At 39.6% G+C, this 22698-nt stretch overlaps 1 protein-coding gene across 1 annotated transcript in view; it reads left to right on the top strand.

Annotated features, from left to right (window-relative positions):
• Nucleotides 1–3488: 3488 nt before the first annotated feature.
• Nucleotides 3489–22698, top strand: part of otud4.L (OTU deubiquitinase 4 L homeolog) — a 36648-nt gene continuing 17438 nt past the window's right edge. Inside the window, exons 1-11 of the mRNA XM_041589605.1 lie at nt 3489–4100; nt 11264–11347; nt 11797–11847; nt 13079–13125; nt 13679–13751; nt 14993–15074; nt 15217–15361; nt 15975–16032; nt 16837–16948; nt 17481–17545; nt 18038–18138. Of these exons, the coding sequence (XP_041445539.1) occupies nt 3960–4100; nt 11264–11347; nt 11797–11847; nt 13079–13125; nt 13679–13751; nt 14993–15074; nt 15217–15361; nt 15975–16032; nt 16837–16948; nt 17481–17545; nt 18038–18138 (959 nt within the window). The 5' untranslated portion in view covers nt 3489–3959. The remainder of the gene's footprint in view (nt 4101–11263; nt 11348–11796; nt 11848–13078; nt 13126–13678; nt 13752–14992; nt 15075–15216; nt 15362–15974; nt 16033–16836; nt 16949–17480; nt 17546–18037; nt 18139–22698) is intronic.

Raw genomic sequence — 22698 nt, 5'->3', positions numbered from 1 at the left:
TAGTGTGTCAAAAGCCAAATAAGTATAAAAGTAATCACTTGCCCATATATTGTGTCGAAATACATATGCAGTACTTCTAATGTATTGTGGATTACCAAAATAAAATGCTAGCTTTTTTTTTTATTTATTAAAAAAAATTAATAAATAATAGTAGCTTCAGTTTATAAAAACGCACACGTCCACAGGTCCATCCATGAAGTTTAACCTCCCTGGTAGGACTACGTGGAAGTTTTTGGCGCGATCCAACACGCTGCAACAAGATGCCTGCGGCAAATCGCATGCAACGGAAATAAGGTAAGTGAATGCATTGTCGGATGGTGTTGCAGCGTTAATCTGACGTGACATGACAGTCGGATACAGACGCTGTGCCTTCATCTGACAGTCGTGACGCGTCGGAGCAACGCTGCACTTCATCCGACATTTTCATTACTTACCTTTTTTCCGACACTTGTGATTTGACGCCGGCGTTTTGTTGCAGCGCGTCGGATTGCGCCGAAAATGTCCATGTAGTCCTACCCATGTCAATGAAGTGAAACCTAACTGCTAGTTGATCCATAATTAAAAAGCCTCTCTCCAGTCGAGTTAGCCTCAGGTGAAAATGCACCTTTGACTTAACATTTAGCAAGAAGCAGAGGTATTCTGAGACAATTTGCAATTGCTTATCATTTTTTATTATTTTTGAGTTATTTAGCTTTTTATTCAGCATCTCTCCGGTGTGCAATTTCAGCAATCTGGTTGCTAGCAACCATGCATGAATTTGAATAAGAGATTGAAATGTGCATAGAAGAGGGTGTGGATAGAAAGATCTTGTATGAGAAAGGCATGGTGCGAGGGGGCGTGGCACAGGGGGGGCGCATTGCCATGCTTTCGCTTCAGGCAGCGGAAAGGCCAGATTCACCCCCTGGAAATTCCACACATACAACAACCTGATACCATGCCAGTTGTCTTTAATGTACAGATCAACTAAGTGATGCTCCCCAGAGTCTCATCTTTCAAAAATTAAACTTTGCAAGTAGAGGTATTAGAGATGTGCTATCTATTTAGAAAACCATTACCTAAAAAGCTCAGAAACAATTGTCCTTTATTGTTTGATGTATTTGCTTTTTCTCTGTAATAGGCAGTAGCTTCTATCTCAGTACAGTGTTTCATGATGACAATGTATTACACAGGAGTAGCCTAAGACAGTTTGCAGTTGGTCTTTAATTTTTTATTGGCTTTTTTTTCTTTTAATTATTTATTTTCATTTTCAAACAGTGCACATTACAGGAAAATGTGGTTGCTGGACATTTCCCAACCCAATGGGGCAATTATACATTTCCCAAATTTACCATATATTCCTGTGTCTTATGAAAAGATATAGCCATTAAGGTTAGAACAGCGACCAACAACTGTGTCTGTGGCTTTTTAATAATCCTTTTTAGTGCAGATCTCAAGTTAGGAATTTAAGATATCCATTTTTAGTGTTCCACTTACCCTAGTAACCAGGCAGTGATATGAATTGCAGGCTACAAGATGAAAATGAGAACACTTGAATAGAAAGAATAAAACTAACGTCTGCTCTCAAATTAATCTGAGATAAGGGGGCACATTTACTTAGGATCGAAAATTGAGGTTTAATTAACCCTCGATATTCGATCGTCAAAGTAAAATCCTTCACTTTGAATATCGAAGTCGAAGGATTTACCGCATTTCCTTCGTTCATATGATCGAAGGTAAAATCATTCGATCGAACAATTAAATCCTTCGAATCGAAAGATTCGGAGGATTTTAATCCATCGATCGAACGATTTTCCTTCGATCCAAAAAAGCTAGGAAAGCCTATGGGGTTAACATTGATGCTCGGTAGGTTTTAGGTGGCGAAGTAGGTGGTCGAAGTTTTTCTAATGGTCGAATAGTGAAACGATTTTTAGTTCGAATCGTTTGATTCGAAGTCCTGGTCGAAGTAGCCAATTCGATGGTCAAAGTAGCCAAAAAATAATTCAAAATTCAAAGTATTTTTTATTCTATTCCTTCACTCGAGCTAAGTAAATGTGCCCCTTAGACTTTGTTGAGGCCACTAGCCAGATTTTGTTTCAGAAAACATTCCAAAACTCATTTGAAAGATCAAATGTATATTGGCTTGGGACACCACTGTCTACATTATTTTTATTATTGAGATTGAGCTGAACTGACACTTTAAGGTCTGTCAAGGTTTGTTATGTTGAGTTTTATATTATCTTCCTGTAGAACACATTTCAGCAAAGGGAATAAGTCCCGAATAGAAGCTGTAAAATAAGTCTGCTTTCAGTTTGTGAGCACCAAATTCAAGAGGCCATTCTAGTGATAGAGGTCAAACCGTAATTTTAGGAGAAAGAAATAAAACCCAGGGGTTTTCACTATATTGGTTGGTGGCAGTGCTAGGCAAAGCAAGCTTGTTCTTGCTTATACAGTTATGGGACCTGTTATCCAGAATGCTCTGGACCTGGGGTTTGCCGGATAACGGATCTTTCTGTAATTTGGATCTTTATCCCTTAAGGTTACTAGAAAATCATGTAAACATTAAATAAACCCAATAGGCTGGTTTTCCTTCCAATAAGGATTCATTATATGTTAGTTTGGATCAAGTTCCAGGAACTGTTTTATTACAGAGAAAAACAAAATCATTTTTAAAAATTTGGATAAAATGGAGTCTATGGGAGACGGCCTGTAATTCAGAGCTTTCTGGATAATGGCATTCCGGATAAGGGATCCCATACTTATACCAATACAGCTGAAGTTTTGTACTTTGGGCAGAGTTGGATTATCTGTTAGGCACTCATCTAGGATAGGGTTGCCTCTTGGCTGGTATTTATTTGTGGCTGATATTTCACCAGCCGGGCCTGTAACAATTCTGTTTAGTGCCAATGTTATTAATAGGGAATAAAGATAACAATATAGGAAAGTATTTTCTCCAGAAAAATAGTTACCATACCTAGGGCCCATCTGATATGAGAGGCCCAGAAACTGCATAGGAGTCCCTTGGCCAGAGGTGCATTTAATTGTGGACAATTTTAAATACTGACTAATTCCCTCATGAAAACATCATTCTCAACAACTTTCCAATATGTTATGCAGTTCATTTAAGAAGGCGCTGTCCCAGGCAAGACTCCCATTCCCATAGTAGCTTTTTATTTTCAGGTATGTGAAAAAGTTGGATTTTACTTCAACATGAACCAACTTTCAGACGCAATCACACTAACAGATAACATTACAATCATTGACTGTCATCGATGTGTATTGGAGTCAAGTTTCTTAGAATGTGATTTCATGACTTCACGAGTGTCTTTTATGAGAGGGTTCGTTCCTTGTCTCAAGCCAGACAAGGCATTGCAGTGGGTTGTGCGTCAGGGAGACGTATAAAGAAGGAGTCAGCTTGTGACAAACAGGTAATGGTTTATTATGACAGAAATATGATATGACATTAGCGATGTTGTTGTGATGGCGCCGTTGACAAGTAATACGCTCCACACAGTGTGCGCCTGGGACATGTAGTCCTGACTGAGAGAGACTCTGCGCCTGTCCAAGGTGATCCCGGCACTTCCGGCTCCGCCCCCTCCCGCACGCACAGACCTCTCAGCGCCCTGCCCCTCACTCTGCTAAACTGAAAACAAAACTTTTGTTTCTGGGAGCACTTTCGTTTCAGGTCTGTTGTGTCACTGCGCTTGCTTTGTTTGCAGCTACTAGCGCAGGCGAGAGACATGAACGGGAGAGCTTTGCTGGCCGCTCTACACTAGCAGGGGGCCCTGTCTGTCACTTCCATCAGGTGCTGCTGCACGTGGAGACCCGTGTGTGCCCCTCTGTCTCATGCCCTCCACACCCAGACTAATAGAGCCCCTCTCCTCCTGCCACACAGTCCCTCTGCCATGCGGGCTAGATAAGGGCCAGCCTGCTAGTGTGCGCTTTAGCTTCACTCTTTGCTTTCCGGCGGGAGGTGGGCAGCCATGGATGGGCAGGGAGAAAAGGGCACCGTTGCCTGCAGTAAGGATGAAGCTGCCATGGACTCCTATCTGAGATCCGAGGGGCTGTACAGGAAGAAGATAGCGAAGGACGGCTCGTGTCTATTCAGGGCTGTGGCCGAGCAGGTAATAACGAGAACGTCCCCCTATAATTCAATAAGTGTGTGCTGCCTGTGAGTCACGTGTCCAGCCTCATGCTACTGCTGCACCAAAGGGGGTGTGTGCTGGTGGGTACTATAGTTTCACTACAGATGTAGGGCCAAGGGCTGGACACCACTGCATTGCATCCTGGGTGTTTATGGTGTAAAAGGGATCAGAGTGTGTACTATAGTGTGACACACCTTTCTTTGGACTAACACTACTGTTGCTTTAAGCTGGCCATAGACGCAAAGATCCGGTCGTACGAATCGAGGATCCAAGTGTGGAGAGTCCCGACATTTTTCGTCCGTCGGAGATCGGTCGTTGGGTCGATCGGACAGGTTAGAAAATTTCTGTCGGCTGCCGATCGATTTTCAGTGGGAGACTAGCTCTGCTCGGACATAACTATCGTACATAACTATGTTCAGGGGCAGAACATTGGCTGATCTGTTCTTTTACTACTTTATTTGATCTGAATGGTTAGTGGCAGGTCGGGAGATGGCGACGTCCGATCGTTCGAGGATCTTTGCGTCTATGGCCAGCTTTACTGAGCAAATAGCTGTCCACCTCCCAGCCCATCCAGCTGCTACATTCCATACACTTGCAGTCATTATTCTGTTCTTCACTCCCACCATCACAAAGTCTGCTCACTCCACAAATTTAGCACCTAAACTTGCCACCATCTGTGTGTCCTCTTGTCTACATAGAAAACCTCACACACCTGATAATTGTGTGCTGGTCAGTGATGTTACACAATGGCATTGTCCCTGTACTTACTCTTGCTCACCTGTGAATTTCTAGGTGAATATATAATATAATCTCAGACAGGTCAACTACACACCTTTCACTGTCTCCTTTTTTCTTATTGTTCTTAACATCTGTGACTGCTTCTCTCACCTTTCACTGTTTCTCACAGCTATCACAGTCTTGGGACCTCTCCTCCCACCTGTCACTATTCCCAGACTGCTGCTGCTGCTGACTTCTGTGATTATTTCTCTTTCAATGTTATTGACTTCACGTGAAACCTGTACCTATTCCCAGTAGGGATGAATCGGAGCATCCCTAATTCCCAGACTGCCCCACACAACTGTCAGTTCTCCTGCCTCAGTTCCTGGACATCCCCACATGTCTGCTACTGTCTCTGTTCTAACTGCTCAGATTTTGTACTCTCCTTATGAACTTCTTATTCTACCCGTCTGGCTCACAGAAACTGTATCTCAACCTTTCTTTGTTCTTGACTTTATTCGTATCCCTTATACCTGTCTCCTCTGTTTCAGGACTTCTATGACTATCCTTAAACTGGTTCTCATAACTCTCATTCCAGACAGCACCTCACACCAGCTTCTGTTCCCAGACCTCCTCTTTCACTGGTCACACTTTCCAGATTCTTGCCAAATCTGTGCTAGTTCTGAATTGTTTTGTTACATCGGTAACGAGTCACAAATTTCCCATTGTATTTATTTTCATTCTCAGACTTGGGCTCCCACCTGTTGATATACTGCATCACACACATGTAACTATGTGACGTTTCTTCACATCTTTCCTTGTTTGTAGACTTAGACTTTTTACTACATTAGTTTGTATTTTCAGATAATTGAAAGACCTCTTTTTACACCCTTTGTTGTTGTTCATATAACACCAGCATATTGATGCATCACATAATCAATTTATAGCAAATAAGGGTTTAAGAAACAAGTACTGACTAATAAAATTAGTTTGACAGGGCCCTGCTCACATCCATTCCATTTTGTTATTCCTTGTTGTTCATGGACTATAGTTTCCCCCTCTTTGAGAGACATCTACAACTCCTTTCTGTCCTCTCGGCACAAATATCACTCTTCACAGCCCCTTTTATCTGCCCGTTGCTCTTTATTAGTTCTTAAACTCCCTTGCTTTTATACCAGCTTCCCTCCCATTTTGGTGACATACCTCCCTTTTTCCAGCCTCTGGACCCACCCCTCCACTTTTACTGGCTTCTGATTCTACCCTTCCCTCTTAGCTGGCCTTTGACACCACCGTTGTGTCTTACCCTGCCTCTGACTGCACCTTCCCTCTAACCCTGCCTCTGACTGCACCCGTCCCTCTTACCCTGCCTCTGACTCACCCCTCCCTCTTACCCTGCCTCTTTGCTGGCCCTAGCCAGACCCTCTTCACCAGCCTCTTACCACACCCATCATTCTTTAATGCTCTCTGTGTGACCTTGTTGCTTTTCAGTGCCCCTTTGCTATGACCTTTATCCTCTTCATGGCCCTATCACCCTTCACTGGCCTCAGCGTGACCCTGTCACCCTTCGCTAACCTCTTTGTGGCCCTATCACCCTTCATTAACCTCCGCATGGCCCTGTCACTCTTCACTAGCCTCTGTGGGACCTTGTCCCTTTTACATATTCTAAACATATTGTTCTGCATTTCAGTATCAATTCACACTACTAATGCCTCACCCCCTTTTTTTCCTTGATTTGGGGATGTTTACATTTTAGTCTGATATAAGCAGTGATATTTCAAAATAGATTGTGATTGGTTGTCACATAAAATTCTGAGCCTCTTGAAAATTAAATATCTGTCTGGTTGCCAGTTCTTTCTTTTCTTAGCAATCCAAAAGGGTTTTGGAAGTCACCATATAAGGTAAATAGAAGAGGGTGTACAATAAGGTAAATAGGACACAGTCTATCGAGAGGCTGAAAAATAGACCAAAGAAGAGAAGTGCTTGGACGCATTAAACATTGCAGTTGTTTTCATGCAGCATGTCAGAAGGAATTTTACATTCTTAGGGATGCCTAATTGTCAGTGTATAGGTTATTGCCTAGGGTGTACAATTCCCATTTTAAGCTGTGCTGTGCAGGGGTGATGTAGGGCAGTATTCACAGTAAGCCACATACAGGTATTGCCTTTAATAGTGCAGGCACTGGGCGGGATTGATAATCAATCAGTCAGCCAGCATCTTGGTGGCTTTTAAGGATTCTCTGCTGAGGCCTCTTGTGATACATTCCTTTGTACTGAGAGCAAACCACCGTATCTGTTTAGTTTGACCAACGGTTCAGGGTTTTCTTGGTTGTATGCCCTATTTGTTTCTAGATAAAATACTTTGTTGAGTTAAAATGAGAAAAATCTATGTGTAATTAGACCTTTTAATATTCACATTCAGTGATTAGTGACTGGCCAGTCTACTATATTCCATATATGGGATCTGTTATTGAAAAAGCCTTGAATTGCCCACTTTAGCTCCTCAGCACATACTGCACATTTTGATGCCTAGGCATCATTCAAATTTTATTTGCGAATTTTCTGTCTTCTACTCATAGCCTTGAATGCTGGTAAAATTATTTAGACTGTGTTCTGAATCTGAGCTTCGAATTTTCCATTATTAACAGCAATCACCAGTCTGACCTGCCATTTTGGATGCCTGTTCTATAGCTGCATATATTCTTATTGCCAGCGGCATCTTCAAAAATGCTCCAGCTGTGCAATATTATCTGTTACAATTCTTGTACCACCTTGTCTGTACTTTCCTAAGGCATCATTTTTTAAATGCAGAATGTTGCTGACGTCAGCCTCAGAGTGCTATGGCTGGACTTTGCCTTGCGTTACAGTAGTCTCTGCCAGTTTCTAGCTCCCAGGTGTTTCTGTGGATATCATTAGCAGAAGGAATGCTTCAGATGCCTTGGATTAGGTTCTCAAACTAATTATGCATATACAGTTAGGGGACCTTTTATCCAAAATGTTTTGGATTTGGGATTTTCTGGATAACAGATCTTTCTGTAATTGATATTTTCCTCCCTTATGTCTACTAGAAAATCATGTAAGCATTAAATAAACCCAAGAGACTGTTTTTGCTTCCAATAAGGAATAATTGTATCTTAGTTTGGATTAAGTACAAGGTACGGTTATATTATTACAGAGAAAAAGAAAATCCATTTTAAAAATGTGGATTATTTGGATAATACGGAGTCTATGGGAGATTGCCATTACGCAATTCCTAGCTTTTTGGATAACGGGTTTTCAGATAAATATATATATATATATATATATATATATATATATATATATATATATATATATATATATATATATATATATATATATATATATATATATATATATATATATACTTTCTGTACAAAAGTAGAGTGGAGCACTTAACCCATCCGTGACTTAGTCCACTTACATGGACAAATTATATATACAACAAAAAAGTCCAGACCAATTCAAGGTAAAGAAAAAATTAAATTTTACCAGAATCCAGGTAATCATGCAAACATGCAATGTTTCGGAGCTCCCACCCCTTTATCAAGCATTGAATCTCACAGTGACATCATATCCTATTTAACATGTCCCATAACATAGACACACCTATTTCTTACATGGTATCAATTATTTTACATACAAAAAAATTAGTATTGATAAAATAAAAATCATATTCCCTGTTGAGTCCTTTCGGATGCAGTGTCTGTAGAGTATGCATCCAAAATTTCTGTCTGTTGCCCCCCCGTGTATATATATATATATATATATATATATATATATATATATATATATATATATATATACATATATACATATATACATATATACATATATACATATATATATACATACATACATACATACATACATACATACATACATACATACATACATACATACATACATACATACATACATACAGGTATGGAATCTGTTATCTTGAAACCCGTTCTACAAAAAGCTCAGAATTAGTTCTAGTCTGGAGGTCTTCAACCTGTGTACTAATGTACCAGTGGCATAAATATGGGCCCGAAGGTCTCACCTTGTGGAAAGGGTGGCCTCATCTGATTAGTTGAATCCCCCCCCCCCCAAAATGTTATCTTGAATTTAATTTTAATGTGAATCACTGGAAGATAGTGGGGATGCTGGATAGAATGATCGTTGGTAATACCTGCAATGAATAGTTTCCCTGCAAACCCAGGCATTGCCTTATCAAACACTTTGGGGCTCTTCTGAATTCAGCGTGCATCTGTTTTGGACAATCTCTACGAAATCATGTCACGCTGTGTTCAGAGGAGTGCACATTGCCAGTCGACTGCTGTGCAAGGTTTTCTGTTAACAATGAGCTTGGTTTTGTAATGTGGGAAGATGTCATTCGCAACTATCATTCAGTCTTGTATCCAGCAGCTCCACTGACTACCAGTTATTACTGTAAAGAGAAATGGGACGAATGGGGTTTAAACAGCGAGCATAAGAAGAGGATAATAGATGGCAAGATCTATTACGCATAAAACCATGCTGGCACAAACTCATAGTATTATGATTTGCTATGAAGTCCAGTATCTTATCCTTTATTAACCCTTCGAAAAGCTTGGGTTGCTAGTGCCCCCAGCCTCTCAGTGCATATCATATATTTGGGATTTCTGCCTTTTACTGTATAATATACTTCCGTTGCCTGTTCTTACTTCTTCTCACTTTATATAATGGATTTTGGATATTATTATGAACTGCTTCTCGCTGCCTAAAATGTACTTGGTGTTCCAGTACCCACTGACTCTGTATAAGGTGTTTCTATCTGTCTGCAGAAAGTGGACAGGGCCTAATAATATTGTGTTGCCCACACTACATTTAGTGATAACAGGATCACTTGTATTTATCTAGCAATGTGCTACATAAAAAACTGTTTTTACACAAATACATATTGTTTTGTTTGTATAACATTGTACAATTCTTTTTATTCCACCAGCCATAAATTCATGTACACGGTGCCCAGAGCTTGTGACTTTTGTACTAAAATGGCACACTGTATTGTCTGTAGTTACAGTAACAGTATATGCCCTTTTTCAGCACAAGTTCAATGTATAGGGCTTGTGCTGAACATGCCTATTGTTTTAATTACAGGAGAACTGAACACTTGAAATGAATATGGTTAGAAATGCCATATTTCATATACTGAACTTATTGCACCAGCCTAAAGTTTCAGCATCTCTATAGTAGTAATGATCCAGGCCTTCAAACTTGTCACAGGAGTTTCCCACCTTAGGCTTTGGTTAGGAGTGTCTGTGACACACACATGCTCAGTGGGCTTTTGGGATTGTCATCAAGCAGAAAATTAGGTTTGCCTGTCATATTAGCTGATGTTACTATTCTTATTAAATTCAGATGCTAATTGTGCTGGTTTCTTAGCTGTCATGTACCAATAATATGAATTATTTATTAATCAGTCTTATATGGTGACATTTATGTGATATGTATTTGGTATACTGTGCGTCGGTCCCTAAGATCAGGTAAGTAACAGCAGCACAGAGTATGTGCAGTGAATCAGCAGAAAAGAAAATGGGGAGCCACTGGGGCATCTTTGAATGCACAGATCTTTACTGTTAAAGGGTTGTGTTTGCCTAGGGCTGGTATACCATATATCTGCCCTTCATTAGTTAAGCTTTAATTCTCCTTTAAGAAATATTTATGGATTTTGTTATTCCTTGCACTAAAAAGGGTAAACACTAAAAAAGTAGAACAAGTCCCATTCCAGCTTCCTGATCCTTCGGAGCAGCACATCATAAAGGGGGCATCTCAGTGGACTGGTTATTTGTTTTGACTGTGCTAGTAAGAACACAAAGTTGGGATGATACTGAACCTGTTTAGTGTAATAAATTACAAAAACTGTAGATCTTTATTTGTTAAAGCAATATGCAAAAAGTATTTAGGGCATGCCCCATTGAAGAAACTAATGTTTAAAAAAAGGGGATATATTCCTCCTTTAATGCACCACTTCTCTGGTAATGGAGGAATTGGTGCCCCATGCTGTTCCACTCAGCTGTGTCAGTGCACTAGAGTGTCAGGGCTCTGTAAATAAAACTAGGATTAGATTTATATGCGCCCCTTAACAGATTTAAAAAATACAGTAGAACCCCAATTTTATGTTTTTCAGGGGACCAGGGAAATGTATTATGCATAATAAATAGGTGGGACCAAAAAACAACAATGTAAGATGAGGGAAACTTAGAATCAGGGGATGTAAAATTGATGTTCCAATGTAACATATGAAAATCTGTCGCGTTGAAGCTGGTTTTTGATTGAGCTCTACTCCTGAATAATTAGAAATGTGCTTAAAATAATGTCCTCATTTTGTGAGAATATTTCATATAAATGTTTTTTGTTTTCTACAATATGACTTTTTTCTTGTAGGCTATGCACTCGCAGTCAGAACATCTGAAGATAAGAAAATCCTGTATAAAATATTTACGAGAAAATCGTGGACAGTATGAAGCGGTAATTACATAACCCATTTTTTTTTTCAGCCTTGAGCACTTTTTTGCTAAGCGTTACTCTGCCTGTAAATACATAGATATTTTCTATAATTCAATCAGATGCTTCTTGACTAGAAATATCAACTGTGAATACTAAATAAAGTGGCCAAAAACTAAAATGTGTGTTTCCTTATCCTTTAACCTGCCTGTAAAGGCACAGGAGCACTTATACACAGGGAAGACGTACCCACTCCATGCAAACTGTAGTTTTGTCTGTTTTGACTTAAAATAATATTATCCAGATTTTACCTGTTGCCCTCCACTTGTTATTGGACTACTGTTGTTGTACTTACCAAAGGTTTTTTGTTTTTTTTTAGTTGCAGTTAAACAAATGAAGGGCTATAGATTGGTTCGCCCTATGGGCATTTATGACAGGTTGCTAAAAGCTAACAGATTCTGTTTGTTTTACAGTTTATCGAGGGATCCTTTGAAGACTATCTAAAAAGTCTTGAAAATCCACAGGTATTGTGCAATTGTTTATCCTATAATGTACTTTACTTAATATAGTTGAAGAAGTTTGCCAGAAGAAGATTATATTTGATTATATAAGATTATATTTGCATCATTAGATTTCACAGGGCAAAGAAATGTGTTTATATTTATGTTCGACGATTTATTTTGTATAATTAGTATAGTGAAATTGAGAGAATTTGCAATTCATTTTCATATTTTATTTGTGATTTTTGTTATATATATTTTATTCAGCAGGTCTGCAGTTTGCATTTTCAGCAATCTAGTTGCTAGGGTCGAAATTACTCTAGCCACCCTGCATTGATTTGAAACAGAGATTGAATTATGAATAGGACAGGCACTGAATAGAAAGATGAGTAATAAAAAGTAGCAACAATAAATTTGTAGCCTTACATAGCATTTGGTTTTTAGATGGGATCAGTGACCACCATTTGAAAGCTGGAAAATAAACAGTGAAGACCAACTGAAAAGTTGCTTAGAACTGGCCATTCTATACCACATTAAAAGTTAACTTAAAGGTGAACCACCCCTTTAACAAGCTATCTTGGGACTCACAATGCGATTTCCCTCCAGACTATCTAAAGGCAGTAAATAGCTATTGATTATTATGTCAGCAGTGGCAAAGGATGGATCTTCTTCCTATTTATATATCTCCTTCCAATTTCTTTATTTCCAAATTATCCTTTCTCTTCAATGTGAATTGTATTAACACAGAAGCTCGATTCCAAAAAAATTTTTGGAACATGTAAGAGAAAGATTACAACTGTACCTAGAGAAAAACAACAACATTGATACAGTGCTTCCAGGGAACCTATTGGTATGAACATAGAATGTTATCAGATGATCCACCCATTATGCTTTCATTTTTCAAATATGTCACAATATAAGTGACGCAAGTCATAAGCCCCGTCTTCTTTCAGTCCTGCTTACTAATATTTTCCTGTGTCTGCATTCTAATTAAAATAAACATTTGACAAGCAGTACTTTCTGCTCTGTTCTTTTTGTCATTTGCATGTGATTATTAGCAGTTTATTTTAGCTATGGAAAAGGATATGTAAGTTAATCAAAGTGTCTTCTCAAATGAAATGCATTATGATTAGTTTTAATTTCTTATGGTTTGAAATATATTCTTTATATTGCCCACTTATGTTGTAAAACTCATATACGCAAGGAGTATGCATATTTGCAGAATTTTAAAACAACTTCTATTCCTTTTGTACAGGAGTGGGTTGGCCAAGTGGAAATAAGTGCCCTATCTCTTATGTTCAAGTAAGATGCTTATGTGTGTGCATGAGTTTCTAAACATGTTTTGATGTTTTTCAGTTATCATATAGAAATGTAATGCTTTAGTCTTGTGATACATTTTATCTTGCTTTAGTTGCAATACCAGAAGGTAGAAGGTATTCATTTTACATTCAGTTTTTATAATGTTTACATATCCTTTCCAAACAGAAGGTGAAAGCAGTGATCATCATGCTAGATGACAAGGAAACCTAAAATTAATTAGGGGTGTCAATAACCCTCCAGTGCATTTCCTGGGTAGTGCCCTTTTGAGAAAAAAATGCATTGGCCAAAGATGATTTCTAGCACAGTGCTGCACAGCTGTCTAACCTGCCTTTTAAAATAGTCTCTAGACAGACTTAGACTTGTGCCTACACAGTAGAGTAACTGGAATATCTGGAGGGCCTGCATGAAGCAAAGATAGTTCCAACTGACCCCCATAGATTTTTTTGGGTAGCATATTGTTTTTCAGAAAGTAATGCAAGAAGCCAACAGAGCAAAGTTGCATGACTTGACTGTTTTTTTTTGGTTTTTTTTTAAGGAAAGATTTTATTATTTATCAAGAGCCTAATGTCCCCCCTGCTTGTGTCACTGAGAATGGCTTTTCAGAAAAGGTAAGTAGTGAAGCTAATTAAAAATCATGTTAGTGCAGTTTGTTGTGAAAAGGAAAACAGAGTTTTCATGGACCCCTGCCACTTCATAATTGAGAAAAAATTGAGCTATGGCATATACATTTAATGTAACTAATTTACAATTACAAACCCTTAAGTATTCCAAAATCAGACAAAATACATTGGCAAATAGGAACAGTGGTTTTACCGTAAGTCACAGTTCACTGACAAGGTCAGTTCGACACCAAAACCAAAAAAAATCATTGGAGGGTGTCAATTTGACTACCATTGCTCTCTTCCTAACCTAAGATGGTGCTTTTTTTAAAAAAATAAAACAATTGCAAACTACATGTACAACCTGTAAGAAAATGCACTGGCCTCAGTTATGTTTGTGCACAGCACAGGGTCTGCCCAAGGTGATGCAGGGAATACCAGGGAGCTGACAAGAAGATGTTGGTTTTGCTTACTGCACAAAAGTACTCCAGGCCAGGATGTAAAGAATAGAATTGCTGGCACGGGGTATTAGATTAATGATCATTACTCACTTGGAGGTGCCTGGCAAATTGGAAACGTACTGTGATTTTTTTTGCTAAATCACATTCTTTTCTGCAATGACAGACTTTCACCATTGTCTCTTTGGTCCAGTCCAGTAAAAAACCTGTGTAGGTAGGGTGTGTTCACAGAGCTGTAAGTTTTTTGCAGCGCAGCTGTTAGGAAAGCCCAAAAGCCAATGCACAAAGTTACATAACTTGGTAAAAGAAGCATACAACTTGAACTCCCGAGCGGTGTCAACATGTAATATAGTCTGGATAAATCATTGGATGGAGCATCAATTGGTCTGTATGCCTACTTTTTAATACTTATGCTAAATAAAGAATAATTTTTTAAACTTTGAAAGAATGTTTTGCAATATATCTTTGGACTTGATGATCTGGATAAATCATTGGCCTTACTCCTTATTAGGTATTAATATATTGTTCTAGAATCAATTAAAATACATTATTTAACGAATCAGTTACTATATTATTTAATCATAATAATATATCATTTAATATAGTTATAAGTAGTTTGTGATATATATTGAGTAAACAGTTTACTGATGTTGCATTTTATGTTTTGGTGTATCCTGTTAACTGAATGTCTTCTGTTAACAGAAGAAATGGATGAAAGAATGTTAATTGTTCAGCTAAACTAGCATATATCATAGAGTGAATGCTAATGCTTTTCTAACTTTCCTTTTTTAGATAATGCTGTGTTTTTCTAATGGGAATCATTATGATATAATTTACCCTATTGGTTTTGCTGAGACTGCCGCTATGTGCCAATGTAAGTGTTTTTTTTATAATCTAGAAATAATAAGAATAATATTCTTAAGAAAATACTTTTTTTTTTTTTGGCCATTTTTCAAATCCCCCCCCCCCCAATACTTGGTACTTTCTGTTATCTAATTCTCTTGCTTTGTATTCAGCTATTATTTATGAACTGCTGTATGAAAAAGTAATGGGAATAAACGTGGGAAAATATGTGGTGGATGAAGACACTTGTGGCTCCACTACTACAGGAGAGGAATATTGCAATGATGGATCAGGATCTGAAGCAGAAGACGTTTCCAAGTAAGTTTGTTTCCATGATATAAAAAACTTAGATTTGATAAAACATACTTTGGCCTTTTACTTAGGTATCATTTTTAGCCTAGGAACGTGATAAGCATTCTGAATAATATAATAATAATATGCCTTATATGTCATGAAATAGTCTTTGACTTTACTATACTTATATTTATCAGTAATGGGTATATTATCACATACATATATTGCTTCCAGAACAATTACTAGTCCAAGTAGGTCTTTGTACTCATTGTTGGAAAACACATGAATAGTATGAAACAAAAGAAGGATGGCACCAGCATCACAAACACATGGCCTCTCCTTAGATGTACTATTACTTTGACACTAAGTAGTACAGGAATATTGTAACCCACCAAGTGCTTTTTGTATAGCTTATGGAACTTTATAAAACTGCTGTAATACTTACTGTCCAAGTAAACGTTCTGGAAGCAATATGTATGTGTTTTAATATACCCATTACTGATAAATATAAGGATAATAGAAGTCAGTTACTAGTTCATGACATATAAGGCATATTGTAACCAACCAAGTGCTTTTGCACACCAAATTAAGTGTGCACTCGTGTCCATGTCTGACATTTTTAATGGTTTTCCTGCAGGCACATAAAGACAAATTTTGCTGATATGAACGGGTTTAAATCTCACAAAGATGATAAGGTATGCTAAATATATATTTATTATTTAAATAAATCAGACCAACTTTCCTGCTAAATATTTTTTAACTATTTTCTGTATTTCAAACATTTTTTTTTAGAAATAAATTGATGTTAATGTGCCAAATATAGCTAAAAATCTGGTGCCCTTATATTGAGGGGCCATTTGTAGATTTTTAAAATATGTATGGCTATTTACATATTTTTTATAAAAGCTTCACAAAATTACAAAATACATTTAGTCGTAGCTTCCACTTTCTGTACTGGAAAATGGTTCTTCAGAACCAGTTTTGTGTTCCTCATGCCAACCACTAAGCAGGAAAGAAATTATTTTACACCAAAATGCCAGATATTTATTCCCTTAATGCCCATGAGTAAGGGTTATATTATATTGTTTTTGTTTTAAGCCTGTAAACTGTAGCTACTTGCATTGTAGTTTTGTTACTGCAAGTAATCATTGAAATCAACCTTGTCTTAATGAGTGGGCTGTCGAGTTAGGGGGGTGCAATTTTGGAGGACCGATGTCATGTAGGGTTAGGGAACAATCACAATATTCAGAATTTTATTCTTATGGCATAAAGCAGAGCCGCAATGAAAACTGTGTCCTGCAGGGTGGGTTACTGTCCTCTTCCCTAATCTTCACTGGCACCCCACACATGGACCAATGAGCTGCCAACTTGCAGCTTTAGAACTATGACTCAGTTAATTAATTGATTATGTAAATTGTCCTTTTAAGATAAGTAGTAGTAAACAATGTATGGATTTTCTCATGTGTTTAATTGTCCTTTCAAACCATTATGTTCTGCAGTGTCCACAAAAGAAAAATGTAGAACCCACTATCTCACCAAGTATTCTTCGGTCACTTCACACATCACACTATAGAAATGTAGAGTATGAGGTTTGGCTGAAGACTCAAAGAGGTAAGAATATCAAGAGTCATTAAATGCAATGAAAGGCAAGTCCTTGCTAGGAAACTACTTTTATTGTTTAGTTGTTTCTGTTCATTAGCTTTCAGCCAAGTGGCCCCAGTGCTGCATGCATTATCCACTACCTTCAGAAATTGCTCTAGGAATATAATGGATTCCTTATATTTCCTTTTCAATAGACTCGAATACTTCTTGTACCTACAGATTATATCTTCTCTGTATATCTGCATTGTACCTGTTATAGGAGCTGCAGTTTTTGTCTCACTAGAGACAGACATTATTGCTAGATAGAATGGTGTTTTATTGATGTCTATTGTGATAGCCTCACAAGTCATATGGGGCCTTATGGTAGAAATGCAGTCTTTGGCTTTCTAAAATGAGGTTTCTTGTTTATGCAATTGCTTATGACAATACCCTCTTACATTGAAAAAAATACTTCCGCAACAAAATGTTTGACATGGGTAGACTAAATCTCTACTGTTTTTTGCTTTTGAATTTTCAGTTTTGTCAACTTTTTTTCCTTCAGATCAACAGAAACTTGATTTCTCTATTGCTGCTGGCATGCAGTATTCCGTTGGAGACAAATGCCAGGTTAGTGAGATATATAATGGTTTAGTATTTGGCTGGATTAGTTAGTGAGACATATAATGGTTTAGTATTTAACTGGTTAGTTAACTTGCTGTGGTCTTCTTGGGAACAGTGCTGAAATTGACACACATTGTTTAGTTTCATTTTTTTGTTCATTGTTTTCACATTTTTATTATTGGCCTATAAGCATGCCATTAAGTGGGCTGTGTCTCATGCACCACCAGAGGGTGTTAGTGTCCATTTGAGTTTGCTGAGGTGACAAAATATGAGATAGTTAAAATGTGAAATGAAAGTGTTATAGTAGGAACTATTAATTAGAAACATAAACTTCCAAGTTACTCCTTGCACTAGAAATTTTAGGCGATTGGCTTAGACATCCGTGGAGGGAATTTCAGGTGATTTGACACCATCACCGTCTAAGAATTTAAAAGTATAAATGTTTCAAATTTGCATATTTTTGTATAATCATTTAAATGATTTATGTGTTTATTGCAGGTTTGCGTGGAGCCAAGTGGGAAGTTTTATAACGCCCACATACAAGAAGTTGGTACAGAGAATGGACCAGTTATTGTATTTGTCGAAGAGCTTGGAGAAAAGTATGTTCATTTTCAGTTTTGGCCAGTTTTAATTAGTACCCTAAATTCAGAAGCATTATGTTGTCAAGTAAGCATGAAGTGCTCCAGGAGTTTAATTAAAACTTTTATTTACATATTACAAAATAAAAAAAAATGCCCAATGCATTTTGTGATAACTCTTAATCATTAGCATAAGGGAGGATGGACAATCCTCTCATAGAGAAGTTTTTTTTATAGTCCGTAGCACACACATTAGGACAGCAGGGGCAACCCAGGAGCAGGAGAAACCCTTGCATCTTGGAGGGTAGCCCCCTACAAGGGAACTCCACCGGGGCCAAAATTCACAGCCCAGAAAATGCTGAAGGAGCCCCTCAGACAAACCTGCTTCCCACAGGGAACAGAAGGCCTGACCAGTGGGATACAGAGGCCAGAGGTACCACAGGTAAGATGGGGGGTCCCTCTCTCAGCCCCCTCAGCCTCAATGTTAGCCTGCGTACCCCAGCACACAGTACCGTGACTGCAGGGCCGGGTCTCCCGCTCTCGCCACCTTTCCTCCGCCCAGCAGTACCACACATGCTGCTGAGCAGGCCTTACTAAAGACAGCCCCCCCGGTTCGCATCGGGGGTCCTTCTTGCATCTCCTGGGAAAGATGCGGTCGGTGCGACTCCTTCTAGAGCCACAACGGGGAAGGGCACAGGTACGAGGCACTATTTTTGTTAAGGGACCCGCCTCACGCTAAGCGCACCAAAGCAGGAGCCATTTTGAGAGCTCAAAGGTGTGAAAGTTAGGAACCAGCACCACCCCTCATATTCCTTGCGCTATTAGCTACCACAGGAGCCTCACAGGCAAAATACAGCACCGCAGACACTTCTGGCTGGTTGAACTCGCAGCACAGGAATGCAGATATAGTGGCAGATGGGGAGCAGCCATTCCACATGCCTGCTTATTCCACAGTGCCATACTGTGAGATGGCAGAAGGTAAGACGGGGTTTATTCCCTAGGGTGGGGAAAAAGCCCCAGCAGCAGCGCATGTAAGATACTTTGCCTGCACAAATTGTCAGAGTGAGCCGCTGTGCAGAACCTGCTCGGGGGAACAGGGTACGCCTCCCTGCACAACACCAACAAGACCTACCTCAGCCAGGGAATCCAGACTCGCAGGGCACTTCCCAAAGCACAAGGAGGAAATGCCACACAAGAGGCCCCAGCACCACTTTGGGCCATTCAACTTTTGCAATCCCTGGCTTCCCTACAGGGACTTCCAGCCATTGCTGATAATCTGGGCAAGGTGTTATCCAAACTGAGCCACAGGCACACGGGCAAGTACAAATAGCCCTAAGATTGATGTTGCTCCACATAACATTTTGGACGCCTCATCAGCAGATCAAAACTCTTCACAGTCAAAGGTAGGGAAACTTCCTCCATCAGATGCATCTTCAGAGGGGGAAGAGATCCAAGGGGAGAGCAAAGATAAAGATGCACAACATGACATTGACACCATTATTAAGGGAGTACTTGACATACTTAATGTCATGCAAGCACAGGAAGAGAAGAGCAAGACCACAGGCCTGTTTAAAAGGCAACACAAATCTGCAACCTGCTTTCTAGCACATGATCAGCTGACTAACTTAATACAAGAGGAATGGAATTTTCCAGAACGGAGGTTTCACGCCACTAAGAATATGTTTCCAAAGGAATTTATGGATAAATGGTCCAACCCTCGAGTAGTAGATGCACCAGTATCACGATTATCTAAATCTACCACATTGCCGGTTACTGATGCCCCAGCATTTAAATATCCGGCCAACGCTACATTAGATGCTTCCCAAGCCACAGCCAGGACCTCAGTGCTCTCAATAGCAGCAATGCGGACCCTGTGGCTTAAAAGTTGGTCAGCAGATCTTCGCTCTAAGAAATCGCTTATATCACTTCCATTCAAGAGACAGCGGTTATTTGGCGAAGAATTAGAAAAGATATTTTTCAACTGACGGGAGAAGAGCATCTCTCTCCCCCAATCAAAAAGTAGAACAACCACGACCTCCAGACGAGGAAGGTCTTTTCCAAAGCCAAATCGGACGTTTTCCTCGAAGAAGCAACTCACCACAAAGGTAACACTTTTGCTGCAAACCAAGTGACGGGACGAGCAACATGGAAGAATAACAAGCCCCAAAGCAAGCCTACTCCCTCCGGAATCAAGGGAACAAATAGGGGGCAAGTTACTGCGATTCCAGGAGGCATGGACCTGCCACTCTTCAGGTGCCTGGGTCAAAGAGAGAGTATCAGAGGGTTATCACATTAAAGGAATAGTAACGTCAAAAATTAAGTGTTTTAAAGTAATGAAAATATAATGCAGTGTTGCCTAGCACTGGTAAAACTGCTTTGTTTGCTTAAGAAACACTACTATTGTTTATATAAATAAGCTGCTGTGTAGCAATTGGGGCAGCCATTCAAAGGAGAAAAGGCTCAGGTTACACAGCAGATAGCAAATAAGCTCTGTCTGATTAATGGTGTTGTCTTTTATCCATTAGTTAACCTGTGTCATATAGCCGTTTTTCAATTTCCGCCATTGCTTTACAGCAGCTTGTTTATATGAACTATAGTAGTGTTTCTGAAGCAAACACATCAGTTTTACCAGTGCAGGGCAACAGTACAAGATATTTTCATTACTTTAAAACACTTACATTTTTTGGTGTTACTGTTCCTTTAACTTCTTCGCTAGTCCCCCCAACAAATTCTTCATGTCCAGAGTCCCCTCCAACATCCTCAAGGCCCAGGCCTTTCTAGACTGTGTCTCCAGCATGAAGGGGTCGGGAATCATAGTATAAGTCCCCTCACAAGAGAGATACTCTGGAATTTACTCAAATCCATTCATTGTTCCGAAGGAGGACAGGTCATTCATACCCATGCTGGATCAAAACTCCTAAACAAATTTGTCCAATCGGTCAGATTCAAAATGGAAACCCTATGATCAATAATCAGGGGAATGGAATAAGATCAACTTTTGATGTCCCTGGATAGAAAGGACGCATATCTCCATGTTCCTATCTGGCCACCAGATCACCGCTTCCTTCGATTCGCATTTGCAAACAAACCTTACCAGTTTGTAGCGCTTCCGCTTGCTGCAGCTCCATGAGTTTCCACCAAACTGATGGCTGTATCGGCAGCAATGCTATGTTTGCAAGGGATATCGATCACACCCTACCTGGACGACTTACTTATAAAGTTCAGAACGGTGGAGAAGCAACAGGGGATCTACAGTTAGCGACATCCTTGCTCCAGAGTTTCGGATGGACCATAAAATGGTCCAAATCCAACTTACTTTCCCGGTCACCAGATGTCCTTCCTGGGACTGGAATTCAACACAATCACTCGGCTAGTATCTCTCCCGCACGAAAAACAGAGAAGACTCAGAGAGCAGGTCAAACGACTGCTTCACACTCTGAAAACAACCATCCATGCAGCAATGAGAGTACTAGGGGTAATGGTCTCAGCAATCGAGGCAATACCATTTGCACAGATGCACATGCGTCCCCTACAGGCGAAAATACTTGAGGTTTGGAAAGGGGGACCCCTATCCGAATTTTCTCACTGTCTCAACTGACAAAAAAAAATCCCTTATCTGGAGGTTAAAACCCAACAACCTAAACACAGGGCAATCCTGGGTGACACCTGACTGGAATGTCATAGCCACGGATGCCATCCTCTGTGGATGGGGAGCGACATGGAAGCTCAAGCACAAGGACAATGGTCTCCTGAAGAATACAAACTTCTGATAAACATACTGGAACGGAACGAAGAGCGGTAAAACAGGCAACTCTACAACTGTGGCGTACATAAATCCAACAAGGTGAGACTGTCCGCAATCCACATCCCCAGGTATCCAACACAAAAGTGGATTACCGCAGTCGAAATTGTTTAGATGCAGAAAAGTGGGAGTTGCACCTGGAAGTGTTTGCGGAACTAGTTCATCACTAGGGGCGACCACAGATAGATCTGTTGGCGTCCAGAACCAATCAAAAAGTCCCAAAGTATTTCTCTCGATGCCAGAATCCGACATCATCCGGAATGGACGCAATAACGCAGACCTGGCAAGTTCAACCTAGCGTATGTCTTCACATCTCTTCCTATGTTACCTCGGGTACTTAAGAAGATCAGATAATCGCAGCTCACTTTAATTTTGGTGGCACCATACTGACCACGGAGGACATGGTTCTCAGATCTACAGGACATGTCGATAGATCAGCTGATACGATTGACCCCCAGAGCAGACCTCCTCCTTCAAGGTCCAATAACCCACCCCAACCCGAGTCTATTCCTTTTGAGGGGTTGGCTGTTGAAACAAAGAAGAGGTCATTACACCATGCTGGAAGCCCGCATACCAACATCTTCCAGATCCTACAACAGAGTATGGCAATCATATCAAAACTGGTGTATTGAAGGGGGTCTGCCCTTCCTAGAAATCAAAATTCCTAGGATACTGTCATTTCTTCAGAGGGGACGTCAGTTAAATCTAAAGCCTAACTCTCTAAAGGTACAAATTTCAGCCTTATTGGTATTATTCCAGTCAAAACTGGCACTAGATTC

Source organism: Xenopus laevis, chromosome 1L, assembly GCF_017654675.1.
Source record: "Xenopus laevis strain J_2021 chromosome 1L, Xenopus_laevis_v10.1, whole genome shotgun sequence".
NCBI lineage: Eukaryota > Metazoa > Chordata > Amphibia > Anura > Pipidae > Xenopus > Xenopus laevis.
This window is presented reverse-complemented; position numbering and strand designations above follow the sequence as displayed.